The following is a 21,347-nucleotide window of genomic DNA, read 5'->3' on the forward strand; positions in this document are numbered from 1 at the left end:
CATGATGTGGGCGAGGGCAAGTTTGTAATACATCGCCGTGTTCAAGAGCCAGCTAAAACGGGACTGTGATGCATATTGCGAGTTTGACCACTCGAAGTAGATGAGGTTACCAAGGCAGTAGAAATCGAAATCAGGTTCCTCGACGTCTCCTCCATGCGTTAAAAGGGTGAAAAGGCGAGGGAGCCGCCTGCTGGGCCTCTCTTGAGGGTGCGACGGCGTTATAGCAGTTCCAGTCAGGCACCTAGTCAGGCAGTTGCGGGTTCCGGTTGCGACCAACTAGATATGGCGGGCTAGAGAAGTCGAGTAGGTCAAGATTGCCAGACTCTAGGATCGCCCGGGCTGCGGCTGTGTAGCAAGCGGAAAGAGGACACGTACATCGCTGGGTCGCCGGAGATGCTGCAGGGCAACCACTAGGTTATCTGTGGCGTCAACCAGCTCGCCGCCTAGCTGGACCCTTTCCTGCACCGTGGGAGCTCCCCAAATGTACTACAGGGCCTCATAGCGGGGCGCATCCGCCAGTGCGACCACCTCAGACTATCAATATGGCCTATATACCTGTATAGTGGGTAGACTAGCCGACTGCTCATTAGAGTAACGGTCACTTTGGTGACCATCGATGTAGTTGGTATTAGGAGACTAGATCGGGAGCTAATAGGTTTGGACTTTACACGTGCCGGATCGTGAGCCGGTATTGGTATTGAGGTAGGCAAAGGCTTATGGGAGGTTGCCGACTTGGGAGAATATACTGGTTTAGGAAACGGATCTGGCTTTGGGTAACCCGCCGACGACGTAGGCGCCGTCTGGTAGTCACTGTCAGTTTGGCGAAGGCGAGGGCTTTCCTGTCGCTTACGGAGAGAGAAGTTGGATAGCATGGTTGTCGTATATTCACTTACAATCTCTCCCATCTCGTTCGATCCATCTGATACCATCTTTCTCACATACAAATCGCCTCTATCCCGGCCCGGAGTAAAAAAGCCCTCGGTGGTTTTCGTAGCTATCTACCCCTGCATGGCAGGGGGCTAGTTGGTGAGCTTTTGCACTGTTTCCCTCTTACAACTAATCCGGGCTAACGTCGAGTTGGAATTATATTAAAAGTGTCACAAGAGATTATGAAGAGATCCTCGGTAGCACTAGCATATTCCCGTCTCCGAATCTTCTACTCAATTAACTGATCTTGTATGTCACCGCTAGATGAGGAGGTGAAGGATGCAATGCTAGGAACCTAGAAATATACTCGAGTAGCCTGCAAATGTCTATCACATCTGCCAGACAATGGCCTCAACTGCTAATTATGTACATGAAGCAAGGCAACGTACCCCTAGCGCTTCCAGCCCTTACAGTGCCTAGAGACACTGCGAGTACCAATCATTGGAATAACGACAAGTGCTACCGCTCTGGCAGCACGTAGGACCAGTCCACCCGTTCCCGGCGCACTGGCCATACTTAGGCGAGCAGTTTGTCGGATCGGTAGTCGGCTGCGTCCCCGGGCTCGTCGTAGCGGTAGTTGATGCCGGGGCCGAAGTACTAGGGCCACCGTCGCCACCGGAAACAGCCGCGTTAAAGAAGGACCACGTCTCGCCGGGCGCAAACTTGACGCCGTTCGTGCCCGAGGGATCGGGAACGTGGCCCCCGCCGTGCGCGATCCAAGTGACTGGTGCCAGGGAGCAGCTGTACGTGGTTTTGATGTGGCTTTGCTGGCCCGACGAGGGCTCCGGCGCGCTCTTGGAGGCGCACCCATTGGTCTGCAACCACTTGTCGCGCAGCTGACGGCCGAGATTGATAGGCAGGACGTTGTCAGCCGCGCCATGGATACCGAGGTATGCGACGGGGGTGGTACCGCCCGAGCAACCCGAGAGCTGGGCTCCGGCAATGACTGACACTGCTTTGAAGACATCTGTTATAGAGACGCATTTATTGTCAGATGGTGATAACCTATAGGGTGTTGGGGAAGGAGGAGCTTACTCGGCCGAGAGCAGGCTACACTGTGGCTCATAGAACCGCCGTAGCTCCAGCCCGTCGCAAAGAATTGACCCTCATCCACACAAAGATCGGTTTTCAGCAGAGCCACAATCTGGTCGGTAAAGGTGATATCTTCGCCGCCGTTGTTGGCCCACCCTTTATCCAGGCCATTGGGGGCGACAAAGATGGTGCTGTCGCCAGCCAGAGACCGCAGGTCGTAGAAACCGCCGTTGGCCACGTCGTTCATAGACCCGTCCCGCCAGTGGTATCCAATCACGACCCTGTGGGCCTTGTTTGAGTCGTAGTTGTTGGGCAGCTGGAGGATGTACTGCCGCTGCTTACCGTTGACCGTCATGGACTTGGTGCCGGACGACGGGGGCGCTTTGCCGCAGCCGGCCGAGGCGGACTCGGCCAGTTGGGCGGCGCCTAGGAGGGCCAGGACAAGAGAGAGAACGGGGGCCATGTCTTCAAGATACGAAACTGATGATACTTGCACAGAGCCGGAACATACAAAGACTACCCGGCGCCTTTTATCACTGCGTGCGAACGGGACATACACAGATTCGTATAAGCACGGACAACTGAAGGCGTTCAAGGCAAGGCCCGGCAGCGCTACCGAGAATCCCTCGAGCGTCTGAGCCAAGCGCCTAGGCCTCGATCTAGAGTACCTTGGCGAGTGTTGCTGTTGCCCTTTTCGTCTCCATGGAGCATGAATTGGTGGTTGAGATGCCTGTCGCGAGATACCAAGACGGAGAGTGTACTCCCGTTTGGCCGGCAATGAAATTATTGGCCACCCCCGAACCGTCATGAGGTTCCAAATACCCGGTCACAAAAATTCGCTATTCTTGGAAGCCCCAACACTTCCGGATGCAGTAATGCCAGCTAGATCGCCGGACTGCACTGGGAAAAGCTCCAGGGCAACGCGGAGCCGAAGCAAGGCTAGTGATGTATTTGCAAGGCGATGTCACCATCCGAGGGTTACATAATGCTCACCGTGAGGTTCTGCTCTTCTGGTTCCTGAACCGCTCCAATCGGAGTTTTGAACGGGCGTTAATTAATCCGCCGTCACGGTTCAGCGCCTCGTCCCGCATTCTCATGGCAGGGGTTTGGCCAACAAGCCCTACCGAGTGCCTCTGAAACTTCGTCCTCGTATCCTGGCAGGCCATCTTCGCGGTCCCTCCGCGCCAGCGAGGCTCAAGTCATGTCAGCATCATGTCCTCTCTTGATGCTATAATCAAAGTCTATTCATCAGGCGGCGCATCTTGGTTCTTTTGGCACGCATCACATTTAATGCGCGGGCAACGTCGCATCCATCAAGGCTCAAGCTCACGACCAGTGCGCCTAAGAGAGGCTCAAAAACAACAGCCTCTTTTGGAACGGAGCTTGCTCCGTAGAAATCTCATGTTATCCGGGGAAAGTACAGGGTCGGGCCGGCTTAATGCGTTTTGCTCCACTCGAGTCTAGACGAGAGGTGGCTCGCTGCCTCCTGACCGTAAGACGACTATGGTGCATTATGGTCATCACCTGCTCGCCCCAGTTGCACTGCACAGCATCCAAGATTGCCGGACAGCAACTGTCCCGCGATCTCCCCCGCTGCAACCAACCATAAGATCTTGCAATATGCCTATCGTCGGGACTAGTATATACCCACCTAGTAGGCCCCACAGGCACATACCCTAAAAGCCTAAAGCCTATTCGTACGTTTCCAGTCTGCGTCGTCGGCCTTGAGCCCGAGCGGAGCCGAGGAACATGCAGCCCAGGAGGCCGGGAACTGTAACCAGGGAGCCGGAAATGGAGCTGGAAATGGCACACTGCACTGGCTGTGCACGGATTTTGGTTGGTCCCGTGATGCCGCCGCTGTAATGAAGACTTACATCGGCTAACTCGCACAGCGGATTACTGGAACGAGAACTTATCGGCCGATGATCCAAAATCACATGAACATAAACGAGGATTCATTCATGCCTCACATTCTTCTCCAACTCCATCATTACCGCCCACATAACCAACCTCTTCCTGCCATATTGCACGTAATCATCAAACCTCAACTCGTCTCAATCCTCCGACAATAATCCCTCCCATGCTCAACCTGCCACTGACACAGCCACACCTCCAATACCAACCCCACAAACCCAGCAATACAAATCCCCCCACTATCACTGACCGACGTCGCGCCCAAACTAAACTCCCGATCCTCCGCAGGCACGTTCTCCATGATCTCCGCAAAGGTATTCACATACACCGCGCCGCCGAGCAGACCCTCCCAGAATATAATCCCAAACACCACGTACACCGATGGTATGAACCCCCAGAGCGCGTGGAGTGTGAGGAGGACCAAGATGCCGATTTGGAGGAGTGAAGGCAAATAGAGGTGGTGGATTCGGTAGAAGGGCGTGGAGGAGCGGGAGATGAAGACGCCGAGTTGGTAGAGGAAGCCGTAGAAGGGGTAGAAGGCGCGGAATTCGGAGAAGGGGGATTCTGGGAGGGGGAAGAGGAGGGTGGGCGCCACGCCTTGGTTGATGGTGTATTCGGCTACGTAGACCAGGAGGAGGGGGAGCATGTAAGGGAGGAAGAGGGCGCGGGCGCGGCGGAGGTTGGTGAGGAAGGTTGTCGCGGTAGGGTGGTGGGATGGTTGGTGGGGAGAGTGGGTTGTAGTAGAGGTGTTGTGGGAATAGGCTGTAGAAGCGACGGATGGGCCGGGGGCCAGGAGGCTGACGGATGCTGCGCCAGCGGGGAGGTCGTTGAAGTCGTCTTGCTCATGATATCGGTCTGCGTCATCATCCCTGCCGTGGTGGTCATTACCCGGATACCGCCCAACCACACCTTCCCCTTCCTCCTCCCCAAGCGGCTCATACTCCCCCTTCCACCCCTTCTCCAACGGCGCCCGGGGCAACACCACCCAAAACGTAATCACCATGACCCCGGGTAACACAGCACCCACCAACAAACTCCCCCTCACACTCAACCCAACCCACACCGTCAACACCACATACAACCCAGCCCCAATCAACCCGGCCCCGCCCGTCCCACTCCCCCACGCAGCCAGACTCGCATGCCCATAATAATGCGTCAGCCCCAAGAAACTCAACTCCCCGCCACCACTCGACAAACTCGCCAATACAATCCCAAACAACTTGACCGCCACCGATGTCCCTCCACCTCTCCCATCGCCACCACTACCGGCATCGCCCTGATCAGCGGTACCCCCCGAAGCAGCAGCAGCAACAACCAACATCCCGGCACACGACAACGCAACAAACACAAGAATCCTCAACGAGTACGGCACACGGTGGATGAAATACGGCGCAACCAGTTTGGTGAAGAACGACGGGAGGACATCGGCGAGGAGTACGGCGGATTTGGGGACTGAGGGGCCGACGAGGTCTTGGGCGGCGGAGAGGAGGAGGACGTAGAGGATGTTGTTTATTAGGCCTGGTGGGGGTTAGTGTATGCTTCCTTACTGTGTACACCACGTCGTAGATGGGGGTTAGGGTGGGTTGGTATGGGTAAAGAAATGAATAGCAGGAATGACGAAACAGAGCGAAATGAAGTGACTAATGAGAAAAGACAAAAGACCAACTCACCAAACAGCCAAAACGCAACAACCACCCGAACCCCCGCATCCTTCACCAACCCGCCCAACCGCGCGCGATACACGGCCCACGACGAGGCTGGCGTCCCCGGGAGCGGGAGCAACCCCGATGATGATGGTGAGCGATTCATCGTCTGCGTCCCTGCGATTCCTGGACTCTTCAAAAGAAAGAGTCAAAAGTGTAAAAGAATGGTTAAACCGGGTAATTGTAAAGTCATTGTCTATGAGGAATAAAAATGAATCCCAGATCCCTGGGATACTGAGAAAAAATTGGTGGTAAATGTGGTGTTTCGCAGATGATGAAGAAGAGTCGAAGAACGGATGATGTTCGAGTCAAGGTCAGCAGGCCAAAGAGCATGTGAGGCCCTGCCCTGTTTGGGACGAAGTGGGTCCGGAAAGCGCAGTGTCGGACCCCCATGCAACCCTAACCCCCTGCTCATGCCTATCATTCCATCGACATTGTAGAAAGCGACAAACACGTAAAAGAATGCAAGATCAAAACTATAATTAAACAAGTACTTCCGTCTATCACAAACAAGGAGAAAAAAGTCTAACTAGCTCTACCAAAAACGAAGGACCGCAAGCGAGCGGCAAGGGACGAAAAAAAAAGAGTCACCGCAACGCTATGCTATGCTCCTTGTTACCCAAAGTTGTCTAGACCAAGCGGTCGAGCTAGGTCGGACGATGAGGCCGTTCTCTTACGCCCAAACATCACAGCAATACCCCGTTTATACCTCCCAAGTTGCAGTTCAATATTACAATCAGGCTTTCCATCGGCCCCCCAACCCGATCCGCTATCCATGCGACACAGGACGCTGTTTACGGCATCACCCCCTGTCGCCATCGCTCTACCATATCCATGTGCCCCTGCCCAGCGACACCCACGCCCGCACCACCAGCGCCCACCATCGGCATGCCATACCCGCCCGCCGACCCAGGTGGCACCATCCCCCCAATACCCGCCATCCCGTTGGGATACATTCCGAGGTTAGGCGTTGATCCACCGTAAACACCACCCATCATCCCCTGCGCCCCAAGTACCGTACTAGCCCTCTGCGCTTGCTGTTGCTGCGCCTGCATGCCCAGCAGCGTCCCGGCACCACCGTACGCAAGGCCAGAAGGAGCGCCAGTGCCGCCCCCACCATCGTTAAACCGCCCGTTCATGTACCCGCCCGCCCGAGCGCCGACAGCAGGCGAGGTGAGGTTAGTCGGCATCTGCGCCCGCAGCGCAGCCATCTTGATGTTGTTCTCGTGGTGATGGCGCGCTAGCTCGGTCTCGCGTCGGAGTCGTTCTATTTCACGAGGATCGGCCACCATCTGACCAGCAGAGCGGGAACCGAGGAGACCGGCCATACCCACCGGGCCCGGACGAATGGCGAGGGCGGCGGGTTCAGCATTGCCCCCAGCAGGAGGTGCGGCGGTTCCGTTGAGGGCGCTGAATGCCATCTCGCGCTCACGCGCTTCCCTTTCACGCTGTAGACGCCGGCGTCGCTGGCCGAGGGTTTCCTCTTCCTCCGGGACAGCGTCGCCGTTGTCGGGAGGCCCCGTAGTGGTATCGCGGGAGGTAGTGCGATTGTGGGCAACGTTCGCGAGCGGCTTCTTTGCTGCTTCCTCCTCATCAGGGCCAAATTCACGAAGGAGTTCAGCCGAGAACGAGCTGCTCACGGGACGAGCGCGAGGCAGTGGGTTCTCAGAAGCAAGACGGGCTTTTCGGGCGGCCAGTGTCTCCCCTTCCACCTCCGGGTCGTCGCCTTCTGCAAGGTTACCGGCATCCGAGCCTAGCAAGGAGCCTGAACGAGAAGCCCCGCCCTGAGTATGAGGAAGGGTGAGGCGGGACTGTGACCTCATCTGCATGCCCGGCGTTCCAGGCATGTGGCTCATCCGCTTCTGTAGCGCGCTTAGGGACGTCGGTAGCTGTTCGTTGACTCTGCCCTGCAGCCTTTCGCGGCGACGGCTGAGTGGCTCGTTCTCCTCGATCTCGCGACGCTCCATCAGGCCGAGAGGCCGGTGCATCTCGCTCATGAGAGTGCTGATGTCCATGGTTGCCCGATTCCCACCAGCGGGGCCGGCCGCCTTGGCAGCAAACAGCATGCCCAGTGGAACCTCATCGTCGTCCTCATCTTCATCCCGAGGAACAGCGGCCGGATCCTCCCATGCGAGTGTCACGCGCTTCCCGTGCCTGGCTTTTCGTTCCACTTCGGCGACTGCATCCAGTTCCAAGAGCGTGCTGCGCATTCCATCCGGGCGCACCGTCGGGCGAGTGCGCTGAAGGTTTTGTTGTTTACGGAGCTGCAGTTCCGCCAGTAGTGTCGTCGGTGGGCCTTGATACACCGGCTCATCCTCGTCCTCTTCCTCCTCGCTCTCCGTGTCCGTTGAGTCGCCCTCCTCTGGGGCTAACGGGTTCGGTGACAGGCTCCTCTCCGATTGGGAATCATTGTCGAGGCTGTGCCGGTTGTCCCTAGCTTCATCCTCCTGTTCCGGTGCCTGCTCCACGGGCTTGGGACCAAAGAGCGAGAAACGTGTAGCCCGCTTCTTCTCCACGCTAGGGTCGAGTAAGTTGCCACTGGAATTTCTCTTCACCAGTGTTTTGCGTTTCGGCTTGTCGTCAAGACCATCCAGGATATTACTGCTCGAATTTCTCTTAACAAGCGTTTTCCGCTTGACCTTCGCGTCGGGTACAGCGGGCGGCGTTGGCGTGGCCGGGCTCTTCTTCACCTTCTTCTTCTTCTTTGTCGGGCCATAGACTTCCGCCCCAAGCTTCCCCGCGAAGACATGATCGGTAAAGGCGCTAACAGGAGCCGCGGCCGATGCGTCGAGGAGGTGGTCCAGGGTGCTCATCGCGGATCCGTCCTTAACTTCGACATTCACGGGCTGAGATGGCAAGTCGAAGAAGGCGCTTGCACGCAGCTGTGGCGGTAACCCGTCGGTGTTAGCGGGGCGGGATTTGCGGTTATCAGCATCCGCCAAACGCTGCGGCCGACGGATCTCGCGTTGCTCTGCCGGTGGGTGGACAGTGCTCGCCTCGGACGGATGCCTGTCATGCGCCAAGTAATCTAACGCTGGGGGGGCCGTTCCAGATGGCTGGGGTGTCAAGTCTGTATCATTGGTATGCTCCCCGAGAAGATCCCCCATGAAGGGGGCGTTTTCGTCGCTCCTACGCAGCCCTCTGGTGGGGTCGGGGAGTAGGAACCTGGATTCTCGAGCTGACTTAGGGGCGCCGCTTACAACCTGCGAGCGGCGAGTTTCCCGGGGCGAGGCCTTCGGTTTCTTCGACAGCTTAGGTGGGAGGTTGAGCATCGCGGGGACCGGGGCCGGGTAGTAAAGCATCTGTTGCCCGGTGGCAGGGTCAATGTAAGTCGTCGGACGGGGGGCGGTACCAGCACGAGGTCGCGGTGCAGGCTCCTTGCGATCCGGCCCGGGGCCAAAGATCAGGTCGCCGGTGTCAGGGTCGCAGTGCACGCCGTCGAAATCTCCAAACGCGGCTTGAGCCTGCTCGTACGTCATGCCGGAGCCGGATGTTGTCGGTCGGTCGTCGCCCGGACGCGGCGCGCCATAGTGCTGGTACTGGTCTGCTTGGTGCAGTTGGAGACGAGGGGCCGGTTCACCGCCGGCGAAGTCGTAATCCGTCAGAGGGTTATTTGCTTCATTGGCAAACTCATCTTCTATGAATTGATGAGCCTTGTTGCGGATCTTATCCTCCTCGGCATCATCGTCTTCGCCGGCCGCAGCGGCACGATCAGCCGCATCTAGAGCATCCTTGGTCAGGGACGTGGGGGGCTCGAGCTCGGCAATCTGGGCAAGCGATAGGCGGCTAGCAACACTCCTGGTCGAGGCCTTACCGGGACCGTGCCGCGGGAGGAAACGAAATTCCTGTGTGTGCTCCAAGTCCGCCGGCGCGGTGGCGATTTCCGAGGTCCCGGGGAGATGGGACGGCATGCCGATCGAACTAGCCTTACTACCCGAGCGAAGACGGCCTGAAGTTCCTGACATAGAATGGTGTGGGCTCATAATAAAACCACCAGGTGAGTATCCTCCAGAACGAGCCGCGTTGTTCGTGCCCAGGATCGAGTTGTGTCGGCTAGCAATGAATAACTGAGGTTGACCGTACACGGACCCGGCGTCCGACGTCGAGGCAGCGCGTGCACGTAGGATCGAGGACCGTCTGCTTTCGGACCGTTTGAGCTCGTTATGTTCTTCACGGATGGCGTCTTCGATGCTGCTAGTCATCGACAGCCTCTCCGCGCTGGCTTCGAGGGCGGCAATGTTTCCCAGGAAGTTCCCGGCCTGCGAAAGCCTGTTGGGATCGGGGGCCGGGTGGCTGAGGGAGAGACTCGCGCTGGATGAATTTCGGACAACCGACGTTCCGCTGAGACTGGAAAGAGCGCGGCTTCGCTGTGGTTGGTTGGCGGTTGGGGTCGGCCGGATTAGATTGGTCTCGGCGACAACGGTAGAGGTCGAGGGGATAGGAGCGGACGACGAAGGCAAACTCGGGGCATGGGCATCGTGTGCCTGGACAACGGCAACGGTGGCGTTTGAAATTGATGCTAAGGGATCAGGATTCGAATTTGCTGCGGCGGTTTGCGGCACAGTGGGAGTGTTGTTTGCATCTTGGGCCGCAACGGGCGGTGGTGGTTTTTGATTGTCTGCAGCGCCAAGCCCGTCGGCCACCAGCGCCGCGTCTAGACCCGATGGGCTCGCAGTATTGTTTCCGGCGGCCGGCAGAGCAGGTGAAGGTGGGCTTGAGCCGGCAGGGGAGGGCGAAAGCGTGGAGGGAGGTGACATAAGCCCCGCTGGAGACTGACCAGCACTTTTCGTCCGGACGAGCTCGTATCCCACAGACGAGGTAGCGTGCAGGGCTTCGAACGATTCCACCATGGCGCTGACGATGGTCGGACCTGCAGCAGCGGACGCAGCCGGGCCCGTGCTACGACTGCTGGTACGGCTGAGATTCCCGGTGCGCCGCATCTGCTCCATGCTCCTGGACGTGCTCAATAACCTGCGGCCCTCGGACATGGCAGGCGACGTCGTTCCGTTCATTCGCTTGTGTTCAGGGGCGTCGAGAAAGTCGCTGGCGTCCATGGACAGCGGCGTGAATGTTTGCTCCGCAAGGGCTACAAACGGCAAGGGCGAAGAAGGAAGCGAGGGCCGCGAAGAAGGCGACGCCGAGTCCGCCAGAAGGGAACCTGGTGCTGCAGAGTGGCTGTTGCCATCGCCGGACGGGTCACCATCGACGGCGATGGTCTCCCGCGTCGTCATGGTGCTGCAGGGGAGTGCAGCTCGCGATAAGACGAAGCCAGCTCTTGTCGCTGTTGCTTCTTCTGCTGCTGCTGCCGCGGGTGCTTCTGCTTCTGTTTCTCCAACGGCATGGACAGTTCAGACGGCGAGAAAAACACAAGCCCCAACGAAGCCAGCGCTCCCTTTCAAGTGGGATCAATGAAATCGGCGAAATCAGCGAAATCGACGCCTTAATGAACCCGGGTCCGCGTGGAAATGGCCAGCGGCCAATCGAAGGGACAGGACCCGCCTCTGCCGGGGTGTTCCTGGTGGTGGGCAGGTGGTGGGTATCGGTGGACGAAAATCAAGATCTAGCCCAGCGCTAGACCTTAGTCAAACAGCATCTGGCCCGATGCCACCAACGGCACTCGGCAACCTTGAAGCGAGGTGTGTTGGCAAGAAAATCTTGGAAGCTGGCAGTGGGACAAAATCAGGTGGAAGGTGATGTGAATGACGTTGACTCTTTCCCTTAAGAATCCCCCGCGTGACGGGTTTTGACAGGCGCAAAGGGGCCACGCAAAGATGAAGAAGATTTGGACCCGATCTCCTGAATGGAAGCTGTCATGACCCGGACGTTATCAACCTGGGAAGATAGCCAAGTCAGGGGTTATAGGCCCGTCGTTATTATTATTATTATCGCCCCGCCGCTCTCGTGCGCTGCGCTGTTTGTTCCAGGGAGGCCGTTTGTCGGTTCATCCTTTTTTTTAATCTCAGCAGCGGCCCCTGGGCCCCTGCGTTGCTTTTGCCGGCTGGGCTGCGGGAGCGTTGACGGGTGGCACGGTGGGGCCGTGTGCTCCTTCCAACGGCACCCCGCGCTGCTGCCTCTTCTTCCCATCCCACTTTCCTTCAACCGGGCCACTTCTAGCTTGTGACCGAAACCTGTTGAACACAAGGTCACACACCCCCCTTTTTCAGCGTGAGGCCATTCTGGTGTCTGTCTCATTCAGTTCGCCTATCGTCCTCTCATCACCCGCTGTGTCAACACAACACGCACGGTCGGTCATGGCAGCTCGATCGTGTTCTTCGCAGCTCCCAATTTTAGTCCACAACGGGCTGGGCCGTCCGGGAAAGCCCCTGTTTGTCACCGTTTCCTAGGGATCCACTGAGCGCAGCTGCAAGCCCGCGAGGCCTGCAGCCAACCCATTCCCATTACCATCAATATCGCAACTGCCTTGGCTTGGAGTGGGCAATGGGGAAGGCACAAACGCCGTTGAGAAACTTGATTCTCATTTTCAGCCGGGCTCGACCAAGCCTGGCCCGTGCAAGTCTTCTTGTGGACTGAGCAGCAAGCTGAACGCGCGCCATCCCGCGTGCCGCAACAGGCGTTCTCTCCTCCAACCAACCATCCCGGTTTTCCCCTGCAGATCCCGACATCTCGATCGGACAGCACAGGGAGCCGCTGTTCCAGACGCCAATCCGGGAATCTACCGAACGGCTTCTGATGTGGGATCGGATAACACGGCAGGGGCATGATATCAACCATTGCTGTTCTCGTTGGCGTCGTTGGGCTCTCAGTGGCTCATCCCTCCACTAAATTTCTTACCGGCATCGACATTTGCAGGACCGTAAAGATTCGCATCCGATGCACGGAAACTGTGGTCATCCATTTTTACCTCCTAGCCGACGTTTGTGCGCGCCCAGGAAACACGCCGCGGCGTCGTGGGCAGCCTCTCACCACGCGACACGTCAGGACGACTTTGCGGTAGTATTTAAGAATAACTCTTTCTGAACCGGTCGTCCATCCAGAATCATATCGCCACGGTCCTCAGAATGCTGTCCCGCCTCTGATGGCCCAATACCCCAACCGTGTCTCGTCAGAAGTTTCGAAGGCCCCGAATCTCACCGTCGATCCCAGGATCGCCCCCCCCGCCCGCCCAAAAATTGAATCTTGATGAAGTTTATACCCCTTTTCAGGTTTCGGGGCGTCGTCACTCGCTGGGGCGCTCTACAAAACATGAGATACCACGCGCTTGTTTTCCTCTCCATTGTTATCGGTTCTCACCAGCCCCTGCCTCGGCCCCAAGAAATGTAGAGAAAATTGATCCCTAGCGTTGCATCCAGTCAAACGATTGTGACCCCGTTCAAGGCGAAACGGGAAAAGAGTACCGACAGGGAGCGAGATAGGTCGATTGCCGAAGGGTGACTATCTCTGGTGTAACCATCCCCCGGGTCCCTGCTTTTGTTCAATGTCCCTCGTCCAGAGCTCCAGGGAGCCTGTACATGTACTTACTGGCGCTGTCATTATCCATTTCAAGCTATAATTGAATCCGAGGCGGTCTCTCCCTGAGTTCATTCCACGTTTCAAGTACCCAGCATGTGCCACAAGACCAACTAAGATAGCCCACACGAACAACCAAAGCCGGGACCGCCCCAATCCGCACACGGGCCAAGACGGCGAACTCCAAACTACGCCACTATCGTCCCGTCCCGTGAAAACCAACTCCTTCCAATATTTTGCCCGAGGTCCCGGCTAATACAGCGGCGGCGGGAAATCAGAAACCGGCTCCTGATGACTAAGAGTATAAGACGGATGATATTCACAGCTTAGAGACAAGACGGCTCGATCGGGTGAAAGGGGGTGTCTAAGTCTCGTTCTCCCCTCGGATGGGGGACGGGTATCTGCGTTGCTGATAATCACTTATCTCTAGATCACAGATTGGTTCCGAGGGTCCCCTTTGCCCCACCCGCGGCGAGCCACGTCGTATGTGTATCCAGGTCTCGAGGGCGGCTGGTCCACGCGGACGCAACTGGCTCGGTTGTGGTTATTCGGGACACGTCCAACGGCATGGTGGGGGAGCTATGTGATATAAGGTACATAGAGTGCCGTCGTATTCAAAGTCAATCTCAGGTCAAATTCAACCTCGACTGATGCACGGCACCTCTGTTGTCCGACTTGTCTGGCCGGCGTTGCACCTCGACTGGACAAAGTGTCGTACTCCTCACACTCGATCTGATTTGCTGCGGCGGCGCGATTAACGTTAACGGCTGCGTGCCAAGACATGTCGCCGTGGTGAAGTCTTACATCAACTAACAGGTACAACGAATTACTGGAACATGAACTCATCAACCGACGATCCAAAGAGCCAGGTTCGCAACTCAAAATAGGCGTCGAGGTCGTTCTTCTCGAATGAAACCGTCACGCCAGGGTCGTGCCATCCATGTGTTCTCTTGGTCCCCGTGTCACGAAGCACTTCCCCCATATGCCGGCAACTGTCAAAGTCGATGATGACCCATGTGCCGTCCTCCTCTAGCATGATGTTGGCGGGCGTAATGTCATTATGAACCAGACCGAGTGAATGGAGGTGTTGGATCCCACTCAATATGCCGCCCAGCTGCGCCTTCATCGCATCCTCGACAAGCGGCCGTCCGCTGAGCAGGAAGGCGTATTTGTTCAGATGCTGAGGGTTGACTTTGCCAGCTAATGTCGCGACGTAGTTTTTGAAGCAGAGGCCGGATACTCGCCCTCGAGTTTCTAGGCAACCGTAGTAGGAGGCGATGTGTGGATGAGGATGGCTCCTAAGGATTTCGCATGTCTCAACTTCACGGAGGATCCGCCTCTCGAGATCCGGTGCACCAGCATAGTCAAGCAGGCTCGGTGTCTTGATGTAACAGCTCTGCTCCGACACTATGGTCCAAGAAGGCTGTACCCTGGGCCCTCTGTCGTCGGTCTCTACTCGTTTGACGTCGTATAGCTCGGAGAGATCAACAGGTGAACGCCTTCGATGCTTCCACTTGCCGAAGTACACGCTGTCGTTGTGTCGTACGACGCCTTTAACACAATGGAACTTAAGTTTGTTGCCGACGACCTTAAATGCTTCAGCGGACTGAATAATCTCCATATTTATCATCGACAGGGGTTGCCAGTGAAGAGTTGGTGGCGTTGCAAAGGGAAAAGCTTTTGTATTGGTTGGTCGGCCACAGGCGCACTGTTTGACATTCCGAAGATTGGATAAGGCTTAACCTCGAGGCCTCGATGGCCGTTTGATATCCTCCTTGGGCCTCGTACGGCTAGACCGTTGTGTTGCACCTCGCGTGGTACCTCGCGTGGTTCGATGCTCGCGTTGAGCCTCGATGCACTCCTTGCAACTCGATGCCTGTGTTGAGCCTCGAGGGTATCTGGTCCTTGGATAGGCAACCACAGCACGGAGAAGATAATCACTGATGGTACCATCATCCGGAGAGTGACCAATCTGCTACCGCACCCGATACTAGGTGGGTAGATAAGGAGGGCACCTTTGCATGGGTGACTGATATTTGACCAAATTTTGTTTAGTTAAACGCTTACAGGCTCGAGGCTGGGGGAGCACAACATCGGATGAGTTGCATTGTTGTTTATATCGCAGGGTATGCCATTCGGCTCACTGAAACATGATTATCTTTCAGGTGCACGTTCTCTTTAAAATTTACCTTGCCAGTTCTACTTTCGCTTACAAGTTGCATCCCCGCCCTTTTTTGCTGCCCAATCCGAGATATCAACACCTTCCGAACGATAAACACGCCTATCTCCCAAGTAACAACAACCCGATGAAACAACGGGCCGGCGATCTCGGCGGTTCGGCGCGCCTTATCTTCGAACCCCGGACCCCCACCATGCCACGTCCCCGGTTACAATCTGATCGATCGGGCACTTGGCTCAGGCACTTATCTTGACTATTGGTCTATCAGTCGGGTTGATTTCCTTGCTCTTGGAGTTTGGGAATTATTTAACTGGGGACATCGAGGTAAAAAGCGACATCGGAGCTTACACAGTCCATTTACTTGGCCGATGACCGTTCCAATGGACGGACCACGGCGAAGCATTGGTTGGGCAAATCATTGGTTGGGCAGGGTGCCGTCCAAGTGCCGACCGCCTTGCAGTTTCCAACCGTCATTTTGTTCTAGGTGCCAACCAACCCCTCGTCGAGCTGGATGCCAGGTGAGGGTTGGGTAATTAATTACGACCCGGTGAACGCAGGAGCAAAATACTCGGTCTAGACACCGAATGCCAAGAGATCTCGATCTCGTTGTCTCCGCCTGGTTTGTCTGGACTTGAAGACGGTGAACAAACTTGACCCCTGTACTTGCATCTGAAGGGTATGTTCAGCCAGCATCTCCGCATCGAAGAGAGAATCCGGGGAACGATGAATGGGGCGTGGCGATTTCTGGCCCCTTCGTGGATTGGACATGACCACATAAACTTTGACTTGGGGTAAAAGGGATAAGTGAGAGTGGGACAGAGGGACTGGACACTGTGAGGAAACTTTATTGGGCAAAATCCAATTCCAGCAACTGTGCAACTGACTCATTGCCTAGTCGGGTGCGGGCTGCAGCGTAACGAAACGGGAGTGGTGGTGGTGGTGTGATCAGGGATCAATTAAGTTTCTCGGAAACCTAATTGACGCATTGACATTGAGAAAGACGTTAACCAGAGGCCGTTAACGTCTGGCTAGTGTATGCTTTGCCACGACACATGGACCCGGTCCCCATGTTGGACTTCGCTTCGATCGGTGCCACAGCAGCCGGTAGCTTCGTTTTGAAGAGGCCGGAATGATCGAACGGGAGAGGAGAGCAGAAGGCGGTCAACGGTCTTCCGGACACGTGCATCGGCCTCGAGTGCGTTTGGCCGCCACGCAGACAGGAGGATCCAATAGTTAGCGACAGCGGGGAGGGAAATCCGCCGACATGGTGAAGTCCTGTACAATCTGACGATGGGATTGAGGAAGTGGTCACACGGCACGGCGGCAAACTTTGGCCTCGAGTTTGCCGTCTGACATAACTAGACATGTTTGGCTGGGGCTTTGGGGATTGGTAGCGATGACGGTGGTCGGAGCGGTGTCCCGAGGCCGGTGGTTACTTACACGGAGATGGGTGCACGAGATAGAGTGCATCTTGCCATAGTTCAGCACCTAGACTTGAAGATCGTCGCGATGAGCTTTGCCAGAGAACTGCCACGTCGAGACACTTGCCATCGAAAGCCCCGATGGCAAATAGTTCGAGGCGGACAGCGGTGAGCCCGGCGGAGTGTGGGGTGACGATCCCCCCGGCTGGTGCTCCCCGGGCCCCGGTTCCCCGCGGGGGTTCGGCGTGCGGCATGTGGCTGGCATGTGGCGTGGGGCCACCGCAAGCTCTCACGAGGCCTCGTCATCCAATCCATTGGGGGCGTGATTTTTCCTGGGTGCAGAAGCAAGGAATTTTCGGCATCTTCGGGCTCCAATTGGGAACTGGTGATACACAAGAAGAAACGAGCATGTCTTGTCCGGAGGAAGTTGAGGGGGGCAAAGTTATGTGGACGACAAGTGCAGTTGCAGACCGTCAGGCCTCGAGTTCGAAGCCGAGGCGGACCGTCCCGCTCTCCACTAGAAACGAAAACCTGATCCACCCCTTTGAGATGAACAATTTTCAACGTCGCTTGTTGCGGTTCAAGCCGCCGGGTCAGCCCTCCATGATAGAATTCTAAAGCACAACCTGAAGTTGCGTTTACTCGCCCCGGCGTGGCAGCATCATTCTTTTAGGGGAGTTATGCGCTGAGCAGAGTCAGCAACGTGGACGATAATGATCCGAAGAGGGGGACGCCTGCGAGTTTGTGCGTTGGTCTCCACTGGGACCAAAACCCGGAACCTTGGAATTGGCTGTTTCAATCTCGTAAAACATACGAGCGAGGGCCATGCTAGGGTATTCGTAAGTGTCGTCACTTGATCAAAACTTTTGTGACAGTGACCGAAAAGTAATGTTTGAGAAAGGGGTCGAGCGATTTTGACAGGAGTGATTCGAGATATTTGTGGATAGGGCGGAGGGACCCCGAATTGCTGAATAAGGATTGATCCTCCGCTGTAGTGTAGTCCATGTGACCTGTAAGCCCGCGGTTGGGACGGGCAAGGAAGGCGATTCGAAGGAGGAGCTTCCAGTGATGTGAAGGCGATGATGTCAGGTTGTTGGACGATTCCGATGGATTTGATCCCCGGTGACATCGGCAAGCATGCTTGGTCCAACGCTCTGGCTTGGCCCCTGGAAGTTTCATAAGTAGAATTACCGTGTGTTCAAAAGAAAAGTACACGGTACGTCTGTTTGTCCCCAGAACTGTCTCTGGTGCTTGCCGCCACTGATGAGTGGAATTCAAGGCCGGGGGAAGATGTTTCGAGCTACGCTGCATTTCATGGTTCGTTTTTTTTAGGCTTTGGAATCTGTTTTCCTCCTTCGCTCACTCCCGATGCGCCTTGGTTCGGTTGCCAACGGCAGACAATGCGGAATTACTGCAGGTGGGTCACACTGGCCTCGGTGAGGCAAGGAAAGTTCGTGCGTTTCGCACGGTGCAGGTACCCTAGAACAACCCCACCTGCCATCCCACTTGCTTTCGGCCCCTAATGATAGCGGTCAGGCGCTGGCGCGCGAGTTGTCAGCGATGTCGCGATACCCGCTTCAGCTCATGGTGACCGCCCTCAATGCCTGCCCCCCCACATCCTGGTTCCTGGCACATTGCACATTTCGCAAGATACAAAACCACTTTGTGCTGCTGTGTAGGTGCTGGGGGGGCAGTGGGCATTTTTCTCTCAGTTCAATTTACAGTCTTTCCAACCTAGGGTGTCGACTGACAAGAAAAACACAAGGTTAACGAACAACACCGGAACAATACATCGTGACTAACACGCACCGAACTAAACCGAATATTACGGCGTAATTTGGCTCGAAAGTTGGTTTCCCCGCTACCGATCCGATCCGATCTGATCACGAGGGACCGACACCACCACCAATTCAGACCGCACATCTTATCGGGACAAGCAGAAAGAACAATCACAAAACAATCCGGGTCAACCCTCAGCATGACCCACGTAAAGGAGCGACCGCGGGCGCGGTTTGCTCCTATTCCCATCGAAACGACCTTTGAACGGTACCGCAAGACCATTCCCCCCGGCGCCGAGCTGACTCCCAGCCCTTCCCCGCGCTCACCGGCCCCGCCGCCGCTTGAACAACGTGAAAAGAGAAAGTTTGCCCCCCAACTAGTCGAGTCTTCGGTGCGCCGAGCTAAGCGAGCCGGCGACGAAGGCCCCGCTACCAAGTACACCGATCGAACCGACATCACTCCATACACAAATCATATTTACGCACCAAAAGCACGCAAGAAACATGGCCATACTCCGGTATTGGACGCGGTGGATACGCCACGAGGCCACGGCCGGCGGGAATCATGCGACGATGAAATCGCTGGGGGAGTCTTCGACTTGGTGGCCCGCGATGCGCAGAGAAAACTCCAAGAGGTGGCCATGAGTGCCTTCCCCAATTTCGGGAATCGGATAGGCGGGGCAGAACATTTCTACGTCCGGGAGGGCTCAGGGTCGGAAGATGGGAACCAGCGGGGGAGGCCGCTGACGCGAGGGCCATGGGATGCTTCACAGACAAGGCGCAACTCGTCGGAAGAGGATATTAGCTGGGCGTTCAAGGAGATGCAGGAGCATGCCCAGGTTCTTCACCGGACCAGGACCAGGAGTAGAATCGATACGCTGGACCTCGACAACATGAGCATCGATGGTCCCCCGAGCGATGCGATGGGGCTGACCAGGACGCAGAGGTCGTCCATTGCGAGTTCTCCAATATGGACAACACGGGGTCTATCCTCCAGCTCCCTCGGGCCAGTCGGAGAGCCATCGGTGCCGCTGCTCCGTGCCGAATCTCCGCTGCCCACCATCGGCGAGTCGGTTATCCCCTTCCCGTCCGAATCGCCAGCTCTCCACCAACCCGGTAGCGAAAACCACACAGCCCATATCCCCTCGGCCCCCGCCGGTAAAGCCGGGGATATACCCTACGCCTCAGCCTCGCAAATCCCGCCCGAGACCGGCTTTCGGAACCATGGCCCATTCATGTCCTTCCCAGCCGAGCGGGACGTGTCTCTGGATCGGGCACGACAACAGCACAAGCTACGCCTCAAGGTGTCCCCACCCATGCTGGGCCAGGACCTCACATTCCGACGATGCCCATCCCCGAAACAGACCAAGCTTGAGCCTGACCATCTGTGGGATATCACCACGGGCACGACCTACGAGGAGCACAACCGCGACCCGACTGAGCAACACGGTCTGTGGCGCGGGTACTGTTATACAGCCCACGTGTCAAGCGAGAAGCTGGCACCGGTCGACCGCCCGGCTATGCTCTCGACTCCGGCCATTGGCGCCGGTGGTAACGCGAAGAACAACCCGTTCGCCGCAGGCTTCGGCGGGCTCACCTCCGCTCCCGCGGCCGACCTTACGTTCAGTGAAGAACCCACGCCGTTTTCACCAAGCTCCATCAGTCCTATCCCAGGCACTGTCTCGGTACCACCCAACAACACTCACCAGATGCCCGGACACCACACCAAACCCAGCGCCCCAAAGGGTCTCCACATGCTCCAAAACCTCGCCAACATCGACGAGAAGCTCAAGAAGGAAAAGGCCGCGGCCGAGCTGGAAGAAAAGATCGCGGCCGAATTCGACGACCACTTCATCACACAGGTCTACAACTACCTCTCTCTCGGCTACCCAGCCACCGGCCGACAATACGACGATGAACTGAGCAAGATCAGCCGGATCGATGTCGCCGAGCTGGGCAAGGAAGACCAAGCAATCATGGACGGGGTCTGGGCCGACACACATAACCGCCATAATGACAACGAGGAAATGGACATCGATGGGGCGAAACCGAACGGCCACCCTGTTAGGAGACGGTCGGGCGCGACGGGACATATCATGCTGGACAGTGAGGAGAAGGACGATGTGAGAGAGGAAGATCGGTGTCAACGGTGGAAGGCCCTGAAGTTGTACATCTTTGAGTGGGCGAGGCAACACCCGGATTTGAATGCCATCGGCCCGGCGGCATGGGGTGTGCGAGAGCGGAGGGGCAGTTGGGGCATTTAAGGAAGACTGGCCGGGCATGTTGCAACTCCCCACTGGGAGTTGTGTCGAGCTTATTGTTTACTTTTACGCCGTCTGTTTGTCTATTTGCTATCTGCTTCCGTCTCGGGGGTTGCCTCATTGGGTCCTTCATTTGGGCTCATGGAGACTCAGAGTGATGGGATGATAGGATGTGGCGGGTCAAGCGAGCGGGCGTTTTGGCTGATGTGTTGTTTAGCAGTGCTTTTGTCGAGTACGACAGGGCGTGTCATGATATTATTTATGTAATCTTACTACTGTCATCGTGATCCCGTTCTGACGTGACGCGTTCAGTACTGGTATTGCGCCTATTGTTACTTGTAAATCTCGATGCACTTTGTTTCCTCTTTGCATGTATTCTTGTCGCGTTCCCCTGGGTGTTGTTGGGCCGGCGGGTTATGATGCCTCCTTTTCTCAGTCACCTTATGTGCCGGATAATGAACCAAGCTTGGCAGCCATTCTAATCAAGATACCCATTCTTGCCATTGTACTCGTAAATTTACAATCGAGAAGTTTACTCGTTAGAGACAGAAGGGAGCGAGAGGCCCGTCACAAGACTACAACCCCCCTTTTTCGGTTTCTTCAGGGCGTGACCTTGTTTCGGTGTTTCGGATCGACCGGGACGTTTCGAGAAGTTGCTTGTACCG

General features: G+C 56.4%; 5 protein-coding genes across 5 annotated transcripts; 1 reads left to right on the forward strand and 4 right to left on the reverse strand.

Moving 5' to 3' along the window:
- Positions 1 to 1,343: 1,343 nt before the first annotated feature.
- Positions 1,344 to 2,422, reverse strand: C8A04DRAFT_13844 (family 1 putative carbohydrate esterase; the record flags this gene model as incomplete). Its single annotated transcript, XM_062777871.1, has 2 exons — positions 1,344 to 1,894; positions 1,963 to 2,422. The coding sequence occupies 2 exons, from the start codon at positions 2,420 to 2,422 to the stop codon at positions 1,344 to 1,346; spliced, it is 1,011 nt and encodes a 336-aa protein (XP_062635078.1).
- A 1,581-nt stretch (positions 2,423 to 4,003) lies between these two features.
- C8A04DRAFT_38870 (CLN3 protein-domain-containing protein) lies at positions 4,004 to 5,682 on the reverse strand (the record flags this gene model as incomplete). The annotated part of the gene is made up of 4 exons (XM_062784375.1): positions 4,004 to 4,728; positions 4,783 to 5,112; positions 5,164 to 5,391; positions 5,544 to 5,682. 4 exons carry the CDS (start codon positions 5,680 to 5,682, stop codon positions 4,004 to 4,006), a joined length of 1,422 nt encoding a protein of 473 aa, XP_062635079.1.
- A 688-nt stretch (positions 5,683 to 6,370) lies between these two features.
- C8A04DRAFT_30698 (uncharacterized protein) lies at positions 6,371 to 10,807 on the reverse strand (the record flags this gene model as incomplete). Its single annotated transcript, XM_062781481.1, has 1 exon — positions 6,371 to 10,807. One exon carries the CDS (start codon positions 10,805 to 10,807, stop codon positions 6,371 to 6,373), a length of 4,437 nt encoding a protein of 1,478 aa, XP_062635080.1.
- Positions 10,808 to 13,869: 3,062 nt separating this feature from the next.
- On the reverse strand, positions 13,870 to 14,664 carry C8A04DRAFT_30699 (kinase-like domain-containing protein; the record flags this gene model as incomplete). The annotated part of the gene is made up of 1 exon (XM_062781482.1): positions 13,870 to 14,664. One exon carries the CDS (start codon positions 14,662 to 14,664, stop codon positions 13,870 to 13,872), a length of 795 nt encoding a protein of 264 aa, XP_062635081.1.
- Positions 14,665 to 18,621: 3,957 nt separating this feature from the next.
- On the forward strand, positions 18,622 to 20,685 carry C8A04DRAFT_13855 (uncharacterized protein; the record flags this gene model as incomplete). Its single annotated transcript, XM_062777876.1, has 1 exon — positions 18,622 to 20,685. The coding sequence occupies one exon, from the start codon at positions 18,622 to 18,624 to the stop codon at positions 20,683 to 20,685; it is 2,064 nt and encodes a 687-aa protein (XP_062635082.1).
- Positions 20,686 to 21,347: the final 662 nt, after the last annotated feature.

Source organism: Dichotomopilus funicola, assembly GCF_033296635.1.
Source record: "Dichotomopilus funicola strain CBS 141.50 unplaced genomic scaffold C8A04scaffold_54, whole genome shotgun sequence".
Classification (NCBI taxonomy): Eukaryota; Fungi; Ascomycota; class Sordariomycetes; order Sordariales; family Chaetomiaceae; genus Dichotomopilus; species Dichotomopilus funicola.